The sequence below is a fragment of the Doryrhamphus excisus genome, linkage group LG5 (genome assembly GCF_037039965.1).
Source record: "Doryrhamphus excisus strain RoL-2023G ecotype Guam linkage group LG5, RoL_Dexc_Guam_v1.1, whole genome shotgun sequence".
NCBI lineage: Eukaryota > Metazoa > Chordata > Actinopteri > Syngnathiformes > Syngnathidae > Doryrhamphus > Doryrhamphus excisus.
Window position 1 is genome coordinate 9,427,064 of NC_136361.1, and position 20,454 is coordinate 9,447,517.

Genomic DNA, 20,454 nt, shown 5'->3' on the forward strand with positions numbered 1-20,454 from the left:
TAGCTAATGACAACACAAGTGAACACAACGTGCAGTTCTTAAATGAAACTTTCTATTATGAAGGGAGAAAATAATCAAAACCTCTGTGGTTATGTGTGAAAAAGTGACTGCCCCTGTTAAAACTGGAATCTATCTGACCGGAAACAAAAGACCCCACAAGTTCATGACTCCAGACTTCCAAGACCTAAACCAGTGCACAAGGAAAAGAACATTATATCTTGATAAATACCCTGATGATCCCCAAGACCTTTGGGAAAATACTCTGTGGTCTGATGAGAGAAAAGTTGAACTTTTTGGAAGGTGTGTGTCCCATTACATCTGGCGTAAAAATAACACAGCATTTCAGAAAAAGGACATCATAGCAACAGTACAATATGGTGGTGGTAGTGTGATGGTCTGGGCTGTTTTGCTGCTTCAGGACCCGGAATACTTGCTGTGATAAATGGGAGTATGTATTTTGTTGTCTACCAAATAATCCTGAAGGAGAATGTCCGGCCGTCTGTTGGTGACCTCAAGCTGAAAGCAACTAGCAAGTCCATCAAACCAAATGAAGACTAGTCCAAGTCCTGACCTGAATCCATGACCTTAAAAAGGCTCCATGCTGGAAAAGCCTCCAATGTGGCTGAAGGACAACAATTGTGCAAAGATGAGTGGGCCGACATTCCTCCACAGCGCTAAGGGTGGCCCAAGCAGTTATTAGCTTTAGCTTTAGCAATCACTTTTTCACACAGGGCCAAGTAGCTTTGGGATTTTTCTCCCTTAATAATTACAATTTCATTTAAAAACTGAATTTTTGTTCAGTAATATTTCCATTTGTTTGATGATCTGAAACATTCAAGTGTGACAAACTTTATCATAAAACTGTATCTCCATGTTGAGAAGATTTACTGAAATGCTGTGTCTGATACTGTATCATATGCAGTATATTGATCGGTAAAATCCTGGTGGTATCTTGTGCTGCTTCAGCATGATGTATTTCTAACGCTCTCCGTACCTGCTCTTGTGTCAGGCCCCGATATCGAATCCCTCCATCCCTCGGAGGCCGGATGATGGCGCAGCCTGGTCAAACAACAAACAGGAGCAAAGATGGAGGCCGCTTCTTTGGATTATAACGATGTTGATGTACAACGGCCAACGTAAACGGACACACAGTCAATTTATCTGACAAATCACAGCTCCAGTCAGCACGCTCCACAGACTTCACTCCACCCCATCACGGCACGCCGCACAATCCCACACACAGTCACGCAGACACACAAATTACCTCCCGCTGATGAATTATGTATGGGCACAACAAGAGATGGAAGAGCGCAGAGAAGCAGCAGAAACAAAAGCTGTGGCGGCATGGCTCCACCTGGAACAAAAACACGGGGAGATGGGTGGAAATTCAGGACTTTTGGATGGACTGAAAAAGGACAAAAGAGGAAATAGAGGTCACTAGATTTGCCGTATTGGTGCTGCTTTCCTGTCACACCTGAGTTGCATCCAATTTTATAGTCCATTCACTTCATTTATTTTGCTTTTACAAATATGGAGCGGCTCTGCAACCCGACAAAAACACACACAATATATAATACATCAAATAGTTAAAATACCAAAAAACTATACCGCGCCGTTACCGAATGGTTAGCATGTTGGCCAAAAGTCAGGTGATATGGAAGACCTGGGTTTGAATCTCAACTCTTGGCATCTCTGTGTGGCATCTCCTTGTGTGTGTGAGTTTTCTCTGGGTCCTACCCATGTTAGAACAACATGCATGTTAATTAGGTTAATTAGCCACTCCAAATTGTCCATAGGTATGAATGTGAGTGGTTGTTTGTCTATATGTGCCCTGGGATTGGCTGGCCAACAGTCCAGGGTGGACCCCGCCTCTCGCCCAAAAACAGCTGGGATAGGCTCCAGCATACCACAGTGAGGATAGGCGGATGGCTATAAAAAAAAATTCATTTTCTACCGCTTATCCTCACGAGGGTCGCGGGGGTGCTGGAGCCTATCCCAGCTGTCTTGGGGCGAGAGGCGGGGTCCACCCTGGACTGGTGGCCAGCCAATCCGAGGGCACATAGAGACAAACAACCATTCACACTCACATTCATACCTATGGACAATTTGGAGTGGCTAATTAACCTAGCATGTCTTTGGAATGTGGGAAGAAACCGAAGTACCCGGAGAAAACCCACGCGTGGAATTGAACTCAGATCTCCTAGCTGTGTGGCCTGCGCGCTAACCACTCGTCTGCCATGCAGCCTATAAAAAATATTTAAAATACTAATAATTCAAAATATCAGCTGGGGTTTTCATGTCATTAAAAACTGGCAATAATAGCTGGTGTAGTGGGTGTGAAATGTCTTTTGCATGGCGTTGTCAGCCGTGCACATACTCATGAGATGACGTGTGAATAGGCAATGAACTTGTGTTAAATGATGTCAACAAAACACACACAAATCCAGCACGGCATAAACATGCGCACATTACAGAGGATGCCCACAAATGCTCTGATTTATGGTCCAAAAATAATTACAAAAGAAATTTCCCACAAACAACACGTCAGTTACCATAAATGTCAAAATAAATGATATAAATGCATAAAATGAACAGGATACATGCAGCGTAACGTGCTGCTGAAGATGCCGGCACCCTGTGTGTGTTGTTAAGTCACATGTGGTGACTTTCATGACATGGGGGGAGGCTTGTGCACTAAGATCTTTTATGGCTGCCCCCCAAGAAAGAAAAAACTGGGGTTGAATTAAAACCAACCATTTTCTATGCCACTTATGCTCACTAGCGTCGCAGGTATGCTGGAGCCTCCCCCAGCTGGCTTTGGACCGGTGGCCAGCCAATCACAGGGCACATATAGACAAACAACCATTCACACTCACATTCATACCTATGGACAATTTGGAGTGGCCAATTAACCTAGCATGTTTTTGGAATGTGGGATGAAACCGGAGTACCCAGGAAAAACAACATGTAAAATCCAAACAGATGCCCAAGCGGAGAATCGAACCCAGGTCTCCTGACTGCGAGCCCTACATGCTAAGCTCTTGTGTAGCCCTCAGAATAAAGTGAAAATATAAAAATATTTTCATAACATACCATCATGAAGCGGAGATGCAGTTTTATCTATATAAATATAAATATAAATAACTTCTTATAACATGTGTTGCTTTATGAAATATCAAAGAGTCCCTTGCATCCTTTTCTCAGTAGGGTCCTGGCTGGAAAAAGTTTGGACACCCCTGCAATCGTGCATCTGCCCCGCAAACTACACACCTGACACATTAGTAACGCAGCACGACGTGACACAAACAACATCCAAGACGATGCAGGACTGATTCCGTGTTCTTAAAGGGGCCCTGGCCTACGTGTGTACCCTTCCATGAGGACTTCATAGGTCACAGTTTGAGGAATTTGTCCTCAGCTCCGTCATCAAAGTGCTTGCTCATGGAGGTTGTTGCCACTTTTACAAACAAGCTTGGCCCCTGGCATAAACGGGCTTGGCCCCTGGCATAAACAGGCTTGGCCCCTGGCATCAACACACTATGCCAGCAATTCTCAAGTGGTGGGTTGTGGAAAATATTGTAACGCCCCGATGCCTGTGAAAGCAACTGGTGCTTTTGATATTGGTGCTAGCCGCTTGTGGCGCTGCCCGAGGTGCGTGCGGCTCATTTTGGAGCGACTTTGTCAAGCTTGAGCGGGAGGGAAAGGAATAATCAAGTGTGGACTTAATATACACACAGCTGCAGATATCTGCATGAGAAGAGCTCTCCATAAAGCATCCGACAGAAAGCCTAATGCAGCACTAAGCAACTTCAAAACGTCTTGAGAAAGTCATGAAAGGTGCAGTAAATTTGAGTGACGACGTGATGCTCAGGTAAACGTGCTGAATCTTTCTGTTTGGATTGAATAAATCTACAATGTTGGGGGAGTTTGACTGCAGATTCCATGAGACTGCGGCACGTCCTCTATGTTAGGCTAACTCGGAAAAAAAAAGTCCAAAGAATCTGGAATCCCACAAGTGTGGAGTGCTGGCACACACACACAACAAACACACTAAATATAGCCGCTCATTTGCACTTTGGAATAACAAAGTCCTTCTTTGTGAAACTAAACTTCAAATGAGATGAAGTGTTTGTGTGAGGGAGGGAGGGAGAGAGAGGGAGGGAGGGAGGGAGGCTAGAGGAGGAAAAGGAGGTGGAGAGGGACCTAAAAAAGCAAAAGCACCTCCGCGAGGGAGACAGATGGCGGGGAGGCTTGCCGGTGGAAGACAGACAAACGCTGCTGGAGACGGCACCAACATTATCCGCAATATTTTTAGAGTTTACTGACAAGGAGCGTGCAGGAAGTAGACACCACCCTAGCTCCATCTGGGGGGTGGGAGGCAGGAGAGAAGAGAGTGGGACAGCCCACCGGGAGTCATTAATAGCAACACATCACACACTGGGCCGGATGAAAGCAAAGCGGCCTGTAACTTCTCCAGCACTGAGAGGATGGCGGTAGGGGAGGGGGTTGGGGGAGGGGGTGGATGTCGACTGGCCTCCAGCTAGAAATGCAATTAAAGCTTCAGCACCACGGACAGCGCCCCCATCTCTGCTGTAAAACACTGCAAACGACTGACGGCCCCTCCTCCTTGAAATATTCATACTCTTATGCAAACACCAAGCTTCCGTTTTGACTCAATACATTCGTGTTAGTTTTAGATGCAACACACGTTGGTGGAATCAAACACCACATCAATAATGATAGGAGCCCTCAATGTAAATTCGCTTTCGGGCCTCATTTGAATGGTAGTAATAACAATAGTCGGCGCATAGGAACAATTTCTACTCCCGAGTGTCATGCGCATCAACGCTGCAGGTGACAAGTTAGAAGGCGAGCCGAGGCGAGGCGAGGCGAGGCGAGGCGAGGCGAGGCAAGGCAGCAGGCAACACAGGTTGGCGGAGGGATGAGCGCAAACAGCTATTTTAATGGCCACAGCCCAACCTAATACAAAATCATTTGATCATGAATTCATGCAGTGCAAAAATAGCAGCTTTATTGTTCACTGTAGCCATGCTGACATATACTGTACAACAATGACGATTATAACCCTAGAACCAGAAATGGAACTTATTGTGACATAGGAAAAGGTCTGGCTGCTCAGTACCTGATGATAAAGTGATCCGGGTGACGGTATCGCTGTTTCCTCTCGATGATGTGTTTTCAAACGTTGCATGGGGTTAGATGAAGGTTTTTTTCGATGGCCACGTAGGCCGATTCAGTTTACATTTTCTATGGTAAAAAGAAAAATACCTGTTTTGGTATCAAATTCAACCAGGACTGATTGTGGTTGACTTTGGAGGTTCTACATTTTGGGACAATTTGCATGAAATTGTTAAAAATACCTAAAGGCAACACATTTGTTTCTATCTATATTTGAAGAGCTTGCAACCAAAAGGCGCTAAATCCAATTTTCACTAAGTTGCATGTTTTTCATGAGTTTAATAGACCTCTGTCATGTGTATCCAAATCACATATTTTGGTCTTGAAATCATTTTTAAAAATATGAAAAAAAGTGATGTGAAATTTATGCTTTCAACCAAAAGGCGCTATTTCCATTTCAGATTTCAACCAAAAGGAGCTAAATCCCTTTCTTTATTCTTTATTCTGATTGGCCCAAGTTTCCCATCTATTGATAATCTGACCAATCAGAGAGAAGAATACAATTGGCACTGCACATACAGAAAGCCAGTATCAGTGCGCATCCTGTTTTGTTTGTATGCAATTCAGGAGAACACAAATTGTGTTTTTACAGTATTCTGTAACATGGAAGTTTTTTTTACGCCATAAAAGGCATGTCTCTACCTTGATACCTCCAACTTTCATGAGAAACATTATTTTACTTGCACTAAAAAACATACAATGTAAAGAGTTTGTAATGAGATGATTTTTGTCACTGTCACCTTCATGGTGCAGTCAAATATGAGCACTGCTTTTAATAACATTTTTATTATTGTCTGCAAATTGTTCTTTTTCATGTGGGTATGATTGGGTATGTTGAGTTGTGTTAAAGCTGATCATCATGGAATGTGGATGATGTTAATGTGTGCTATAATATCTTAACAAAATTTTATCAGTAACAGTGTACTAGTGGTAGGTTATAACATTTTGTTTCTGTAATGTGTGAAGGTGAACGAGTGCATGTGTGTGTGTGGGTGGGTGGGGGGGTGTATTGTATGTTGAGAATGGCTTCTGTGTTGTAATTATTTTATTAGCATAGCACATTAAAGCACTTTTACAACAATGCCATTGAAGAAGTTAAATGTGACTTCAAATTTATTTCAGCCAAAAGGCGCTAAATCCGAAAAAAAAATAATTTAAAAAATTATATAAAATACATGGTGAGTGCAGGATTTTTATAGCATGCATTTTTATGACCTATATTGATAGCTCTTTCATTTGCAATATAGACTTGATGACCAAATAGATTGATATGTGCATAATTAAAAATCATTGATTTTCTTGAAATCAGTCAAAATGGATTTAGCGCCTTTTGGTTGCAAGCTCTTCATTTAGTCTTCATGTATGTCCAAGCCTTGATACCATTAACGACCATTGCAGGAAAATATTGCAATACTGCAATCGCATTACATCTGAGTCAATTCGTGTTATCGTCATTAACATCGATACTGTCATACTCACAAATATCGCTGTAAAAATACAACAATACACATTGTCTCAACATATATGCCAACATTGTGATACATGCTAACATAACAATGCCAAGACAAACATTTTTTCTTCATTGATGACAATATGGTCATACTTGCTAACACTTTTAATGGAACGGCATGGCAACAATGGCAGGACAGCTGTTAGTATATACATTTAGTATTCATTTATGCTGATATTGTTTCTCTATACGTTTTGTCTTCATATTGTTGTACTGGAACAGTATCGCAATACTGGATTTTCTCTTCATTTATGTTCATGTTACATTTCCAAAATATGTCAATGAAGGCAAGAAGGTGTTTTCTCTTTATTTATGCTGATATTGTGATATTTGCTAAAGGTACTGCAGTTTGCCGGAATCCTATCACAATAAGAAGGAATTGTTAAGACCGTGGAATCGATATCGACAGTAGTATCGCCATATCGGCGGACGATTCCCTTGCGCGCCTGTCACGCACGGCTCACGCTCGCGTTGCTGTGGCTTTAAAATGCCGGAAGCTGCGTGGGAACCAAGCGCTCGTACCCACCAGATTGCCGGAAGGGACGACGATCCATGCAAAAAAGACGCGCACGGAGGTTCGGAGATGCCGCGTTCGCGTGCGTGAGGGGGTCACTGGGAGGGGGTCACAGGGAGGGTGCCGTCAGGCTGCCGGATGCTGCGCGTCGGCCCTCCGTGACGAGAACCTCCGTGACGGATGGCCTCGGTAAAGAGGGATGGAGGAGGGGGGGTTTGAGGCCGTACACGAACCGATCCCGACCGCTCTAAATATCAACACTTCGGTTCGGTTGCAGGAAGTACGGCCCCGCTGTAACACCGATATGAATCTCGGACAAAACGTCCTGCGCCGAACCAGCCCGACTGTACCCCCCACTCGAGCAATGGCAGCCACTACTGATGCGAAGTCTACTTACTTTGGATCGGACTAGGCACGGAGAAGAGCACGTCCTCCGGGGCCGCTGCGGGGACACCTTGTGGAGAAATGGAATTCAAAATAAATGAATCACCAAATAAAGCCAACTGGGTGCAAATGTGCATCTTTGCTACCTTTTCTTCTTCTCCTAAGGCTTCGGAGGATGGCTGCCAAGCTTCACGTTAAACAAGACGATAGCAGCACAAGCAAAACGGCCCGACTTGGTTCCGTCTGGTGAACGTAGGCGCGGTAAAGCTACTGAATGACACAAATAATAAAAGAAGGAAAACAACAAACATACATGCACTATGTACAAACGCGCCCCGTCGGAGACGAAGCACCGATTCGCCAAAGCCCCGCCTCCTCCCCCCCTCGCAATCTGGACCTAATTCCTCTACGTCATCATGCGCACAGGCGCGTAACAGTCGCTTCTGATTCCCGCCATGCAGGAAGGAGCACACTCCACACAGGAACACATCTTAAAGGGTGATGGGGGGGTCATAGTCATTATCATGACAATAAAGCATGCTGTGCAGGAGGGGGCCAGTTAAATATTGCTAAATATTGCACGTATTGCAGGGTCAATATGTCATCATATATCTCATTAATACGTTTCACTTCAGTAATATGGAGGGCACGATAATGAATGGAAAGCAGTCCCCAGGCCACCCTTTGGAGCACCCCTGAAACAGGGGCATAAAGACCGCAAAGCCCCCCCTTCCAGTTGAAACATACCTGTCATCAAGCCCGTCTAGGTGTCAGTAGGATCCAGACATTTCTCCATCCTGGTCTTGAGTGTCTATTCCGTGCTGCCATTTTTCTACAGCAGCTGAATAATTGAAGCGAATGCTTTCTCCTCCTCTTCGGTGTGTGCCATCTAACAGTCCAAAAGATGCCAGCGCTCTTTATTGATGGTATCATGATGGGGATGACTGCATGACAGCTTCCTCTTAAATCCACACAGCAAAAAGGGATTTCAGGGGATTCAGCTGAAGATCAATTATGTGATCAGCATATTCATGATTACATTAAATCATGATTACATCATGATTTACATTTACAAGTCACCTCTGGACCTCACTGTCACATATCGGCAGTAAGAGTACACATACAAGTAAAACAAATACATAACCAGATGATCATAATCTAGTATTAGTTTAGTGCACAATTAAAAGGATTAGTGTCACAATTCTAATTTCAAATCAAACGTCCCATCATCCCACCCTCGGCCATCTCTGTGTGGAGTTTGCATGTTCTCCCCGTGCATGCGTGGCTTTTCTCCAGGTACTCCGGTTTCCTCCCACATTCCAAAAACATGCTAGGTTAACTAGCCACTCCAAATTGTCCATAGGTATGAATGTGAGTGTGAATGGTTGTTTGTCTATATGTGCCCTGTGATTGGCTGGCCACCAGTCCAGGGTGGACCCCGCCTCTCGCCCAAAGACAGCTGGGATAGGCTCCAGCACCGCCTGCGACCCTCATGAGGAAAAGCGGTAGAAAACGAATGAATGAATGAACGTACCATCATTAAAAAAAACGGCTTCTTAGTTCTTAAGTTAAAGGGGTACGGCGCTTTTTGGGGGGAATTTCGCCCAGCATTCACATTCCTTATGTGAAAAATGAACACGTCTTTCCCTTTTCTCTGTATTGTAACACAAGAAAACAAGTTAAAACACTAGCAAAACGTCACATACTTAGTATGCTCCTTCTGTCAACAGCAGCAGCATAGATACAACAACACACTTACGATGTCCGCTCATTGGGATGGCTGTGTCTTCCAACACAGGACGTGTGCTTCAGTCGGGCATCTTGTTGAGTTTTTGTAGCCAAATGGAGAGCTAGGTATCCACACTCTTCGATGCGTTGCGTTAGTCTGCCAAATAAAAGGTTTTTCATGTTAGCTGCTACAATAATAATATGGCCGTAACTTGGTAAATATACACGTCAGTTATGGAAAGGGAACATAACATTTTTTTAGGGTTTCAGCATTGAAATAGGTATTAGGTATAGGTTAAATAGCTCATATGAGCTCATTTTCTTACACTAAAATGCGCAGAAAAGGGAAATAAATATGCGTTCCTGTTTCACGTAAGGATTGTGAATGATGGGCAAAAAAAGTGCAGTTCCCCTTTCAACATTTTAACAATAAAGAACAATTCCAATTCAAAATTCTGAGACTGATATAAGAATACAAATCTGACAATCTGACAAATATCACAATAATCAAACTCTGAACTCTCTGATCTGTATGTGAACATTTCCAAATTCTAATTGGAAATTTCTTAATTCCAAATTCAAACTTTAGAGACTTGCATAGGAATAAAACTTGTTAGTCAGAGTTTGGAGGCCAACGTAAGAATGCCAACACTTAGACTCCACTGAGAATGATCCTGTTTTCTCAAGCATTGATCGTCCTCAACGCCAGAATTCAAAGACTAACGTGAGAATCTATTGTGACTTTAGTCAAAATTTGGAGGCCAACGTATGAAGGCATATGCTTAATATAAGTCACTGATAATGATCCAGTTTTTTTAATCATTCACTGTCCTGTCAAAATTCAGACTCATGTATGAATCGATTCTTTGGTCCAAATGTTGGGACCAATATATGAATTCATACACCTATGAGAATTATCCTGTTTTTTTGACTCCACAACTTGGAAATTCTGATGTTAGCGTAAAAATCAGTTGTTGCTTGAGTCAGGATTATAAACATAAAGTAACAAACCACATAATGAAGTGTCTCTGAGAATTAGTTTCCTGAATCATCGAACTCCCACAATGTCAAATTTCAGAGATGAGAACAAGAATCAACTTTAGTCAAAATCTGGAGAACAATGTAAGAATTCATATGGTTGATATACGTCACTCTGACAATGATGCAGTTTTTTTTAATCGTTGACCGTCCTCTATGACCTCTAGGACCAATGTATGAATTCATACGCTTACATCCTCTGAAAAGTATGGTAACATTTTGACACCACACCTTAAAAATTCTGAGATTAGTGTAAAAATCAGAATTTTGTCAGAATTTGTAAGAATTCACACACTGTGGTTACTCTGCGAATTACAGTTTTGTTTTTTTTATCAAATGTCCCGACGAGTGCAAGAATCAACTTTAGTAAAAATTTGGAAACCAATGTAAGCGAACAAAAATTTGTTCTTTCCCGACGCAAAACTCCACGTGCATTTAAAGCAGCACAGGTAAGCTACCATTTTATTTGATAGTTGCTTGCCGGCAAGGCACAATTCAATCAAAACACAGAGATTTTTTTGAATTGAACAGGAAAAAACGTGGTCTCGCTAACGAAATACATTTGTACCACATTTAATAAAACAACAAAAATAAAACACATTAGGAGAAAGCTTATTTTTCACAAGGAACAGGAGCAGAAAACGAGAGCGTCGTCATGCAGCGTTATCGCCATCAGCGCTCACATTCTGCCCCCCCCCCCAAAAAAAAAACATGTCATAACCCATCTAATCACGTGTCAAATGGGTTGAGTTTGATCGAGGAACATTCATTGGGGAAATGTGCAAAGAGGGGGAGGGCGAAGCAGCAAACCGCTGCCATCAACTGACATGACACACGCGTGTCACACTGCAAACCAACCTGTAATTACACAAAGCATCACGCTCACTTCCTTCATGCTTAACAGTTTCCACATGCTTCTCCTTAGAGACGTGAACATATAGTAAACTTTGAAACTGGCGTGCTGTTCTAACGGATTGCCGCTCGGGTACCTCATAGTAAATGCCCCAATTCGCTTGCCAAGCTAACGGATTCCCACCTAGCTCCCCGCAAGAAGTCAATGTGAGCATCGTAAGGGAGCTCGAACAGGTCCTACCCGTTGAAGTAGCTTACACTACCACAGGAGGAGTGAATGGGTAGCATACGCACTATTTATCATAAATGCTAACGGCTTCTCAGCCCGTTTTGTCAGTAGAGTGAATGTATAGTGCACGAGGTAACTAGCATGGTATGCTAACGGGTTTCCACTGGGTTCCCTCAGAGGAGTGATAGTATAGTGCGTGTTCTAGCTAGCTACGTTTCTGCTCCCTTCGAAGGAGTGCGCGTATAGTAAACTATAGTAAGTAGCCTGTGATGCTAAAGGTCACCTTAGCCTTCCGATAAAGTGTCAGTCACTGCGTGTGCTTATTTCCAGCGGCGTCACTCCAGTTGTACATGTCAGCAGCACATTTGCCATCTTTGGCCTGTGGGAGGGAGGCGGCGAGTTCTACCCGCCTCGACGAGTGCTACCCGCCTCGACGAGTGCTACCCGCCTCGACGAGTGCTGCCCCAACGACCTCACAAGCTAAAGCTTCGGTGGTGCTGCTTGTAAAACTGCTGCTGGCGTTCTCTGGCGCTCATCTCTGTCACCATCTTGTCTCGTCGGTCCGTCGCTTGATCCCTCTCGCCCTCCTCCCCGGTAACGCTGCCCACATCGCTCAGATCCCCGAGGTGCTCGATGGAGTCGTATTTCTCCAGGTCGGAGGCAATGGTCTGCAGGCTGAAGACGGAAAGGGAGTCCGAGCCCGCCCTCTCTTTGTCCTCCTCCTTCTCCCTCAACTTTTCCAGCAGCTGACCGGCCGCGTCCGATCGGTCACGTCCCATTACGCCGCCACCACAGGCCCCTCCTTCTTCCCGTGCTCCGGCATCAGACTCGGCCCCCACAGGAGGGCTCCGCCCGCCGCAGACAGTGGGGCGTCCCACCTCGTCGTGGTCCTGCCCCCTCTGAGCGTGAATCTGCTCGCTGATCTCCTCCAGGTTCCTGAGGGCGATGGAGTAGCGTGTCTTGACTTTGGACACGTGCTGCTCCAACTGCAGTACTTTGGTCTTGTGCTCCTGCGAGGGCAGACACCACCTCCGTCATAAACTACAACAATGAGTTCCAAAACATGTCCTTAATAATGTTGCTATATATCAGAGGGTCCAAAATGTGCTTTATGTGGTTTTTAGTTGTGTAAAAAGGCTAAAAACTAGGTTGGGTATCGAGATTTTTTAAAATATCAATATTTCTTTGAAGCGCAATATCAAAAACAAGCATATCGTTCATATCGATTTAGACTGGATTTGATGCAGAGGTCTCATGAGTGCAAGCTAGTTACGGCAGCTCTGTGTCTCCTGTGTCTTTCTCCAGTGTCTCCAGTCTTTTAGTATTTAATTGTATGTATTACTTCTTTCGTGTATTTGGGCCATACCGACCACTTCAGCAAGTGTGCAGCTATGAATGTTCATCTTTTTACGTTTGTAGCTTCCCGCTTCAGCCATTGTTGACACTCGGGAGCAGCGGATCCCAGCGGAGATATGGAGGTGGAGAGGCTGCATAGCGTGAGTGAACAGCGAAAAAGACAGTATAAAGGTTGCTGTATAAGACGGCATCAACCATGTTTACCATCTGTCGTCATGGGGACGTGAGATGGAAGCAATCACAGCGCTAACCCGGCTGCAGAGGCTACCGTGAGTGCAGCATGATTGCACATTATGTTCAACTTTTTCTATATTTATTTAAAAAAGAGAATATGCCATCAGTGGCTATTTTTCTCTAAGATTGTAATAAAACTTTGCACACATTTGGCTTTGACTTTTATATCAAGATCGTACATTGTATCTCGATCGTCTACCTCAATATATCGGGATCTGAGTTTTTGGTCCATATCCCCCATCCCTACTAAAAATATTTGATGTATTTTATAACTAGTATCCACATTTCAGCCTCTTCTCCTTCTATTTTGCCTTTTGCCTCTACATTTCCCATTTTTGCTGGTTTTTTGATTTTTTATTTTATTCATACAATGAAAAATAAGCTGCAGGTCACAATTTGGACAACCCTGACCTTTGCAAGCTAACACACCGTCTTCTGGTTGCTGCCAAGTACTACATTCCATTACACTGAATAAATAAAAGACAGGAGCTCCTTTTGAATTGTACAATGTGTTCAGGTAAGAAAGGAAATATCGATGCTAATCTAGTTCATGTTTTTAGTGCTTCACCTCCAGGATGTGGTTGAACTGCGCCTTGAGCTCGAAGTAAGGTTTGGACTTGACAATGGCCCTCTTGAGGGACTTCTGGAGCAACTGGACTCGAGCCTCGGCTTCCTGGCAGGCGTGGGTGACACGCATGTGCTCCCTCTCACTGCGAAGGCGCTCCTCCTCGGCCTCATTCACCTGAAGGAAGCGATGTAGCGGCCAGCCCCGTCATTTACGGCCCCATGCGTATGCCTCATTGTTGTTACCTTGGAGGTTGCGTGGTTGAGCATCTCCTGCCACGTGGGATCCAGTGTGTTCTTTCCATCAGCCATGAGTCCTTGCTCTGCCACATAGACCATCTCCCTGGCGGCCGTGTGCATGGAAACGGCTCTCTCGTAGCTTAGCGCTGCCTTCTGGGTCTCCTGCTGAGCCTGCAGAGACACGACTTCATCAACATCGCAAAACAGAAATATCATCATATCATAATACAGCAATGTGCATTTCAAACAAACACAGGCCTCAAGTGTTAACTTCTATTTCTGTTGCTAACCAAAACAGCAGCACCTACCGCAAACTACACAGGACACGACACGATTCTTAGACGTTGACAGAGAAGCCCTGCACAAACCTCCTTGGCCAGCCGACGGGCCTCATAATAGGGCCTCGCTTTCTCAATGCAGGCGCCGAGCTGCGAGCTGTGCGCGTTGAGCTTCCTGGCAGACTCGGTGAGGATCTTACGGTACCCTGACCTGGCGTCCTGGACGTGGGAGAAGCACCAAGCATACCAGATTGAATGTCTCTCAAGTGGAAAGGCTGATTGGATTTCGCACTCAAGCGCGGCTGAAAATGAGCGCCGACTGTCAGGACGCTGAGCATCCAAAAGAGCTCGCAGTTTCCCAGATGCTATTTCGCTGAATAATATTACAAATGGAATTATCATATTGATTGGCACCTTCTGGGTAGCTGGGTGAAATACTATAGCAGCAGGGATGGAAGTATTTTACAAAGATCTTTGTTATTTCACACTAAAACATGTAAGATGGCATGTTTATACATAAATCAAAAACAGATAACATAGCTTTTGTTTAACTTACATCCAATTGCAGCTCGAGGTTGTTTATTTCTGCACTGGCTTCATTCAGATGCTCCAACTCTTCCTGGGAGGGAAAAAGGCAACAAATGACAACATTCCTACTTGTGACACGTAGATCACAACCTATAGGTGATACCATGTCAAATGTTATCTGCCTGGGGCCTTCAGAATCAGTAGTGCTGGCCAATGTCCCTTAAACATTATTAGTAATGACCAACCAATCCGATTTCAGATTCACTACCTGGCACAGAGAAAGTGGTACCAAGACAGAAACAGATTATCTTAAAGCTATAATGTAAATATGATAATGATCCATTACAAATTATACGAATACAAATATTTAGTCAGCCAGCTCGGAGACCCTAGTTCGATGCCACCCTCGGCTATCTCTGGACGGACGGACGGATAATGACGCAGGGAGACATGATCATCCGTGATTGGTCAAATGTTGAAATATGCTAATAAAGTAAGAAGCAGCTAGATACGCTATCATTGGCCAAATGTTGGAAATAGTGGCGAAAAATGGACAGAAGCAGAGCTGATTGGGTGAGAAAGTTTGAGACTGTTGATAAAGGACTCTGATTGGTCTGCAGCACCAGAATGCTGAAAGTTTGATGGGCTTACGGCACTCAGGATGAAGACCCAACCTTCATTCATTTATTTTCTACCGCTTATCCTCAGGGGTTGATTTGTTTAGAATTTAATATTATATCATTGAATATTTAAATGGCATTACAATTAGTAGACCGAATAAGAGTAAATAAACTTTTTTCGACGTCAATAAAACTCCTGCTTGAGTAGTGTCACAATAAATGTGCTTCACTGCTCTCCATTTGGTTGCATTTTGCTGGTTTCAGTTTGGAGTTCAGTCTGTACAGTACAGATAAACAGATATCACTTTCTCAGTTGGTGATGGCTCGTCTAGTGCCTGTCTCACTAAACAAGTACTGACATCTAGTGGTCAATGTAGGATACTCCTTTCACAATTTCAATGCTTCTTCTGCCTTCTATTTGAGTTCATTTAGTTAGTTAATTTTGCAATTTATATGCTAGAAAATACTTAATTTGGAATAAGTTAGAAACACAGTGAGTACAATTGGCTTGAACACGCACTTTTTAAACTAAAAACTGACTTTACTGCACAGATTGTTTGCACATTGTGTGATGAACTTCCAAACAATTCCACCAGCCAAATGCCAATCCGATTTCAGATTCACTACCTGGCACAGAGATGGCAGCAGTTTTCCATCCTCTGATTGGTTGATGTCTTTAAGCCTATGCCTAACATTTAAAGTTCCCAGTGCATTTGGATGCATCATTACATCACAGCACAGTGGTTAGCTGATCCGTCAAAAACAAAGTCTGGATGTATTTTATTTCATTTTTGTTGATGTTAATATGAATTTGTAGGACCCTATGAAATCTGTTTTATTTTTTCTCAAATTGTTTTGTTTTTTCCTAAATTCTGTTTACATTTTTTTAATTCCGCATTTTACTTTTTATACTTATTTTATTACAATAGAATGTGTGGTTTTTGTGTCAGTAAATAAAATGACAGTTAAATAAGTCCTAACCTTTATTGATACAATACATCATTGGACAATTTTGCCCAGTATTTCAGAAACAGCCATAGCTCCCAAAGTTGTCATTGCTACAAAATCCTCAACAAAAGATCATATCCAGGTTAAAGAAGATTGCAGATGGAATTGAAGATAGAAAACCCACGCATGCACGGGGAGAGGGCCGAGGGTGGGATTAAACTCGGGTCTCCTTGCTGTGAGGTCTGCGCGCTAACCACTCGACCGCTGTGCAGCTCAAGTCAAATTAGTGCTTTGAAAATTAAGTACAACTTTAAGCCTTTCAAACTATAAGACAAGCTATTGGGGATATTATCTTGTATTTTATATTGGTGTTTTTATCTCCTGCACAGCGACCTTGGGTGTCCTGAAAGGCTCTTTTAAATAAAATGTATTATTATTGTATTATTATTAATTTACTTTAAAGAGGACCCATGGCGCTTTTTCTGACCTACTTTTCTGACCTATAAATTGTAGTTAGATGTAGTATTCTTGTGTTAAACAATGCAAAGTTTCAGATAATGAGCTTTGCGTATTTGGAAGTGAGCCCTGACAGAAGTTTGGGATGGCTCTGAACGCTCGGTTTCATAGGGCGTTCTAACAATGGCGATTTGTGATGTCACAAATTACCAGGCTTCCTTAGGGCGTGGGCTGGAGGACCGATATGTTCTCTGCCCTCCCCCAAGCTCAACCCGTTTCTTAGGGTGTATGGGAAAGCTACATTTGTTTACAATTCCTAACCAGGAAAACATCAGGAACAGGTGGTTGGGAGTTTGTGCTTCCTAACAGCAAAAGAAATGCATTTTAATCTGTCAATGGTTTTTCACACTGGACTGTTTTGTCCACTGTGCAACTGGACTTGGCGACAAACTTGCTGAAACCCGACACCTTTCCAACGTTACCTCGTCATGTGGAACAGTCAGAACAGCAAGCAGTAACAGTTTATCAGTGTCCTAACTGTGTTTATTTTGTCTCAGTAGGAGACAAAAGCAGCATTAGAGAGTGTATAGAATATGTAGTGTGAGCATTAACAGCCATTTCCCACCACAACTATGCCAGTTTTTTTTTAAACACTGGTAGTCCCGCAAAAAACGTGTAATGACCACATTGCACGTTACCAATGCTGTAGAAAATTTAACACTAAAATTCTACAGCTACTTACCACTGAGAGACGTGTTGAAGTAACCTCTTTTCTTTAGAAACTTCAGACTGTCCAGTCTGTACTTCTGGATCGAATTCAGCATCCAACACATCTTTATAAAGATAAATCGCCGTTTATTATCGACTCCATTTATCAACTCCTACAATGTTGGGTTCAGCAGCTATGTTGAAGGCGGACATTTTATAAAGAAATTGCCGTTTATTATCGACTCCATTTATCAACTCCTAGAATGTTGGGTTCAGCAGCTATCGGGACAAAACCAGAAGTTCTAAGTACTTGGGCGTGTGATCAACCACAGCGGAATGGGCGTGGCGAGAGGTGGGCCGTGGGTGGAAGAAAAAAAAATTGTTTTCGTGGGAGGCACAAACTCCAAAGAAATACAGATGGAATAGGTACAGATTCTGCAAGATCTAGAAAGCGTTCTGTGCTGGTTATTGTGTGTAGCTGCTCTATAGGAGTGCACAACTCAATACAAAGGGCGGAAAATTGAGCATAATAGGTGCCCTTTAACATCCATCAGCTGGCAGGTGGCAGCACAGTGGTCGAGCTGTTGACTTCAAAAATATATATTTCACAGCTAATATCTTAACAGTTAAGATATATTTTGTTGTATGCTTGTACTGAACATGTACACATATAAAAGTAGCATATAAAGTAGTTGTAGTAATTGTAGTGCTCCAAAGACATTTTTAACAAAACAAAAAAAAAGTTGTTAGGGTTAGTGAGTGTCCCATGTTGTGTACCTGGATTCGGGGGTCCAGTTCATCGTCGTAGGGGCTGTGTGGCTGCTCCCCTACTTTGGTCGCTTTGTCGCCGACGTTTTCACGGCAAGTGTCCTTTTGCAGCATCTTCTCTGGTGATGTCTCACCTGTTTGTGCGGCCTTGCGCTCCTCGTGCCCACCGGGTCGAACCTCCCTCCACTCACCGGCATCAGACTCCCCGGAACCCGCCGGGCTCTCCCGCAAGTCGCCTGGCTCCATTCCAGACCAGGCGCTTTCGATAGCAATTTGAAATTTATGCTAGCGAGCTGACGTGGCAGCCGCCGTTATGAAATACCAAAGGCGGGTCCAATTTAGAGATGTTTGATTTCCAGAAGTGCAAGTAAAAGATGAAAAACGTCGAGCTGTTGTTGGGCTGGTTACCTGCCATATCACATCACACTGAGTCACTTAGCGACACAAGCTAAGCTAGCCTGCAGATTGACGTGCTAGCGGTACGTCACTAAATTGTCGACGCTTCTCTTTGCAGCATAAACAGGAAGATGCTACGACATTAACAAACTCAGAAAATCTTCACTATGTCCACCGCAACGTCTGGTCTTTTTTAGCCTTGAAACAACTCATCATATACTTTACGCTAGGCTAGCAAACTAGCTAGCTAGCGGTTTCGGTCCCACATCCTCGCCATGAAAGTGAGCCCAGCGGACAGTTTGGGACTACAACACACAGAGACGTCACTTCCGGAGGCTAGTCGTCACAATATCAAAATCAACTTGTGGTGGTTCGGTATAATAATATATCATCTGCTTTGTGACTGGATAGAGCGCTCTCGATGAAAAATATCATGGTTATTTTCAAGTTTAAAACTGACAAGCAATGTTACAACATGTTGAAATGTGTGAAATCAAGTCGGTGATTAATTCTATCCGATTAAGCACGACTTGAACTTTAATTTGATACCTCATTCACTTCTCTACCCCAAATATTAAAGAAGGTAGAGCAAATTCTATACCGAAAATAGTGTATTTGGTCCCCATTGCTTTAACGTTGAGTCCGGACACAACAGTACTACAAATGTTTGAATAACTTGGGCGGTGAAAATGTGCTTTCAAGTCAACAGAGCCATCTAAATGTATTGTGTAACTTTGTTGTTGTATTGATTTTTCATCAATAATGAGACAAATAAGCCAATTGCTAAGCTTCTCAACTTGTATTTGATGTATGTGGTACCGAGACAGAAACAGATTATCTTGAAGCTATAATGTAAATATGATAATGATCCATTACAAATTATACGAATACAAATATTTAGTCGGCCAGCTCGGAGACCCTAGTTCGATGCCACCCTCGGCCATCTCTGGACGGACGGACGGATAATGACGCAGGGAGACATGATCATCCGTGATTGGTCAAATGTTGAAATATGCTAATAAAGTAAGAAGCAGCTAGATACGCTATCATTGGCCAAATGTTGGAAATAGTGGCGAAAAATGGACAGAAGCAGAGCTGATTGGGTGAGAAAGTTTGAGACTGTTGATAAAGGACTCTGATTGGTCTGCAGCACCAGAATGCTGACATTTTTGATGGGCTTCCGGCACTCAGGTTGAAGACCCAACCTTCATTCATTTATTTTCTACCGCTTATCCTCAGGGGTTGATTTGTTTGGAATTTAATATTATATCATTGAATATTTAAATGGCATTACAATTAGTAGACCAAATAAGAGTAAATAAACCTTTTTCGACGTAAATAAAACTCCTGCTTGAGTAGTGTCACAATAAATGTGCTTCACTGCTCTCCATTTGGTTGCATTTTGCTGGTTTCAGTTTGGAGTTCAGTCTGTACAGTACAGATAAACAGATATCACTTTCTCAGTTGGTGATGGCTCGTCTAGTGCCTGTCTCACTAAACAAGTACTGACATCTAGTGGTCAATGTAGGATACTCCTTTCACAATTGCAATGCTTCTTCTGTCTTGTATTTCAGTTCATTTAGTTAGTTAATTTTGCAATTTGTATGCTAGAAAATACTTAATTTGGAATAAGTGAGAAACACAATGAGTACAATTGGCTTGAACACGCACTTTATAAACTAGAAACTGACTTCACTGCACAGAATGTTAGCACATTGCGTGATGAACTTCCAACCAGCCAAATGCTTTGAGTTGGACACTGTGACTTATCACCGGTGCATATCCATTCAGATGCATTACTTAGTTTGGGCCATACCAGCTTCCGTAAACCTGAATGTTACCATGGCAAAATAGCTGTTTACAAGATTACTAATAGCTTTGTTTTTTAAAGAAGTCAGTTGCCT

General features: G+C 43.1%; 3 protein-coding genes across 5 annotated transcripts in view; 1 reads left to right on the forward strand and 2 right to left on the reverse strand.

Annotated features, from left to right (window-relative positions):
- gabbr1a (gamma-aminobutyric acid (GABA) B receptor, 1a) overlaps nt 1-7,965 on the reverse strand; it is an 80,992-nt gene extending 73,027 nt beyond the window's left edge. The window contains exons 1-5 of one of the 2 annotated variants that reach the window (XM_078790660.1): nt 7,754-7,965; nt 7,621-7,677; nt 5,144-5,268; nt 1,265-1,354; nt 995-1,059 (exon numbers count right to left, since the gene is read on the reverse strand). In XM_078790660.1, the coding sequence (XP_078646786.1) occupies nt 995-1,059; nt 1,265-1,346 (147 nt within the window). In that variant the 5' untranslated portion in view covers nt 1,347-1,354; nt 5,144-5,268; nt 7,621-7,677; nt 7,754-7,965. The remainder of the gene's footprint in view (nt 1-994; nt 1,060-1,264; nt 1,355-5,143; nt 5,269-7,620; nt 7,678-7,753) is intronic. The other variant, XM_058053844.2, reaches the window with a different exon arrangement.
- LOC131105616 (lysosomal thioesterase PPT2-A-like) overlaps nt 1-20,454 on the forward strand; it is a 213,248-nt gene that overhangs the window by 157,036 nt on the left and 35,758 nt on the right. The window lies entirely within an intron of this gene.
- Nucleotides 10,363-18,858, reverse strand: sh3bp5la (SH3-binding domain protein 5-like, a). Of its 2 annotated transcripts, XM_058053943.2 has the most exons (6): nt 18,164-18,858; nt 14,683-14,745; nt 14,217-14,345; nt 13,855-14,019; nt 13,613-13,786; nt 10,367-12,464 (listed from the first exon to the last, which is right to left on the reverse strand). In XM_058053943.2, the coding sequence occupies exons 1-6, from the start codon at nt 18,398-18,400 to the stop codon at nt 11,928-11,930; spliced, it is 1,305 nt and encodes a 434-aa protein (XP_057909926.2). In that variant the 5' UTR covers nt 18,401-18,858; the 3' UTR covers nt 10,367-11,927. The 2 variants fall into 2 exon arrangements, with proteins under 2 accessions (XP_057909928.2, XP_057909926.2); XM_058053945.2 differs by lacking the exon at nt 14,217-14,345 and having other exon boundaries at nt 10,363-12,464.

Excerpts from the sequence above, each read along its gene's own strand:
- sh3bp5la (XM_058053943.2), bottom strand. The coding sequence starts at position 18,400 with ATGGAGCCAGGCGACTTGCGGGAGAGCCCGGCGGGTTCCGGGGAGTCT. Across the intron at positions 14,020-14,216 it reads CCCGTCGGCTGGCCAAGGAG|GCTCAGCAGGAGACCCAGAA; the intron begins GTTTGTGCAGGG and ends GTGTCTCTGCAG. Across the intron at positions 12,465-13,612 it reads AGTTCAACCACATCCTGGAG|GAGCACAAGACCAAAGTACT; the intron begins GTGAAGCACTAA and ends CTGCCCTCGCAG.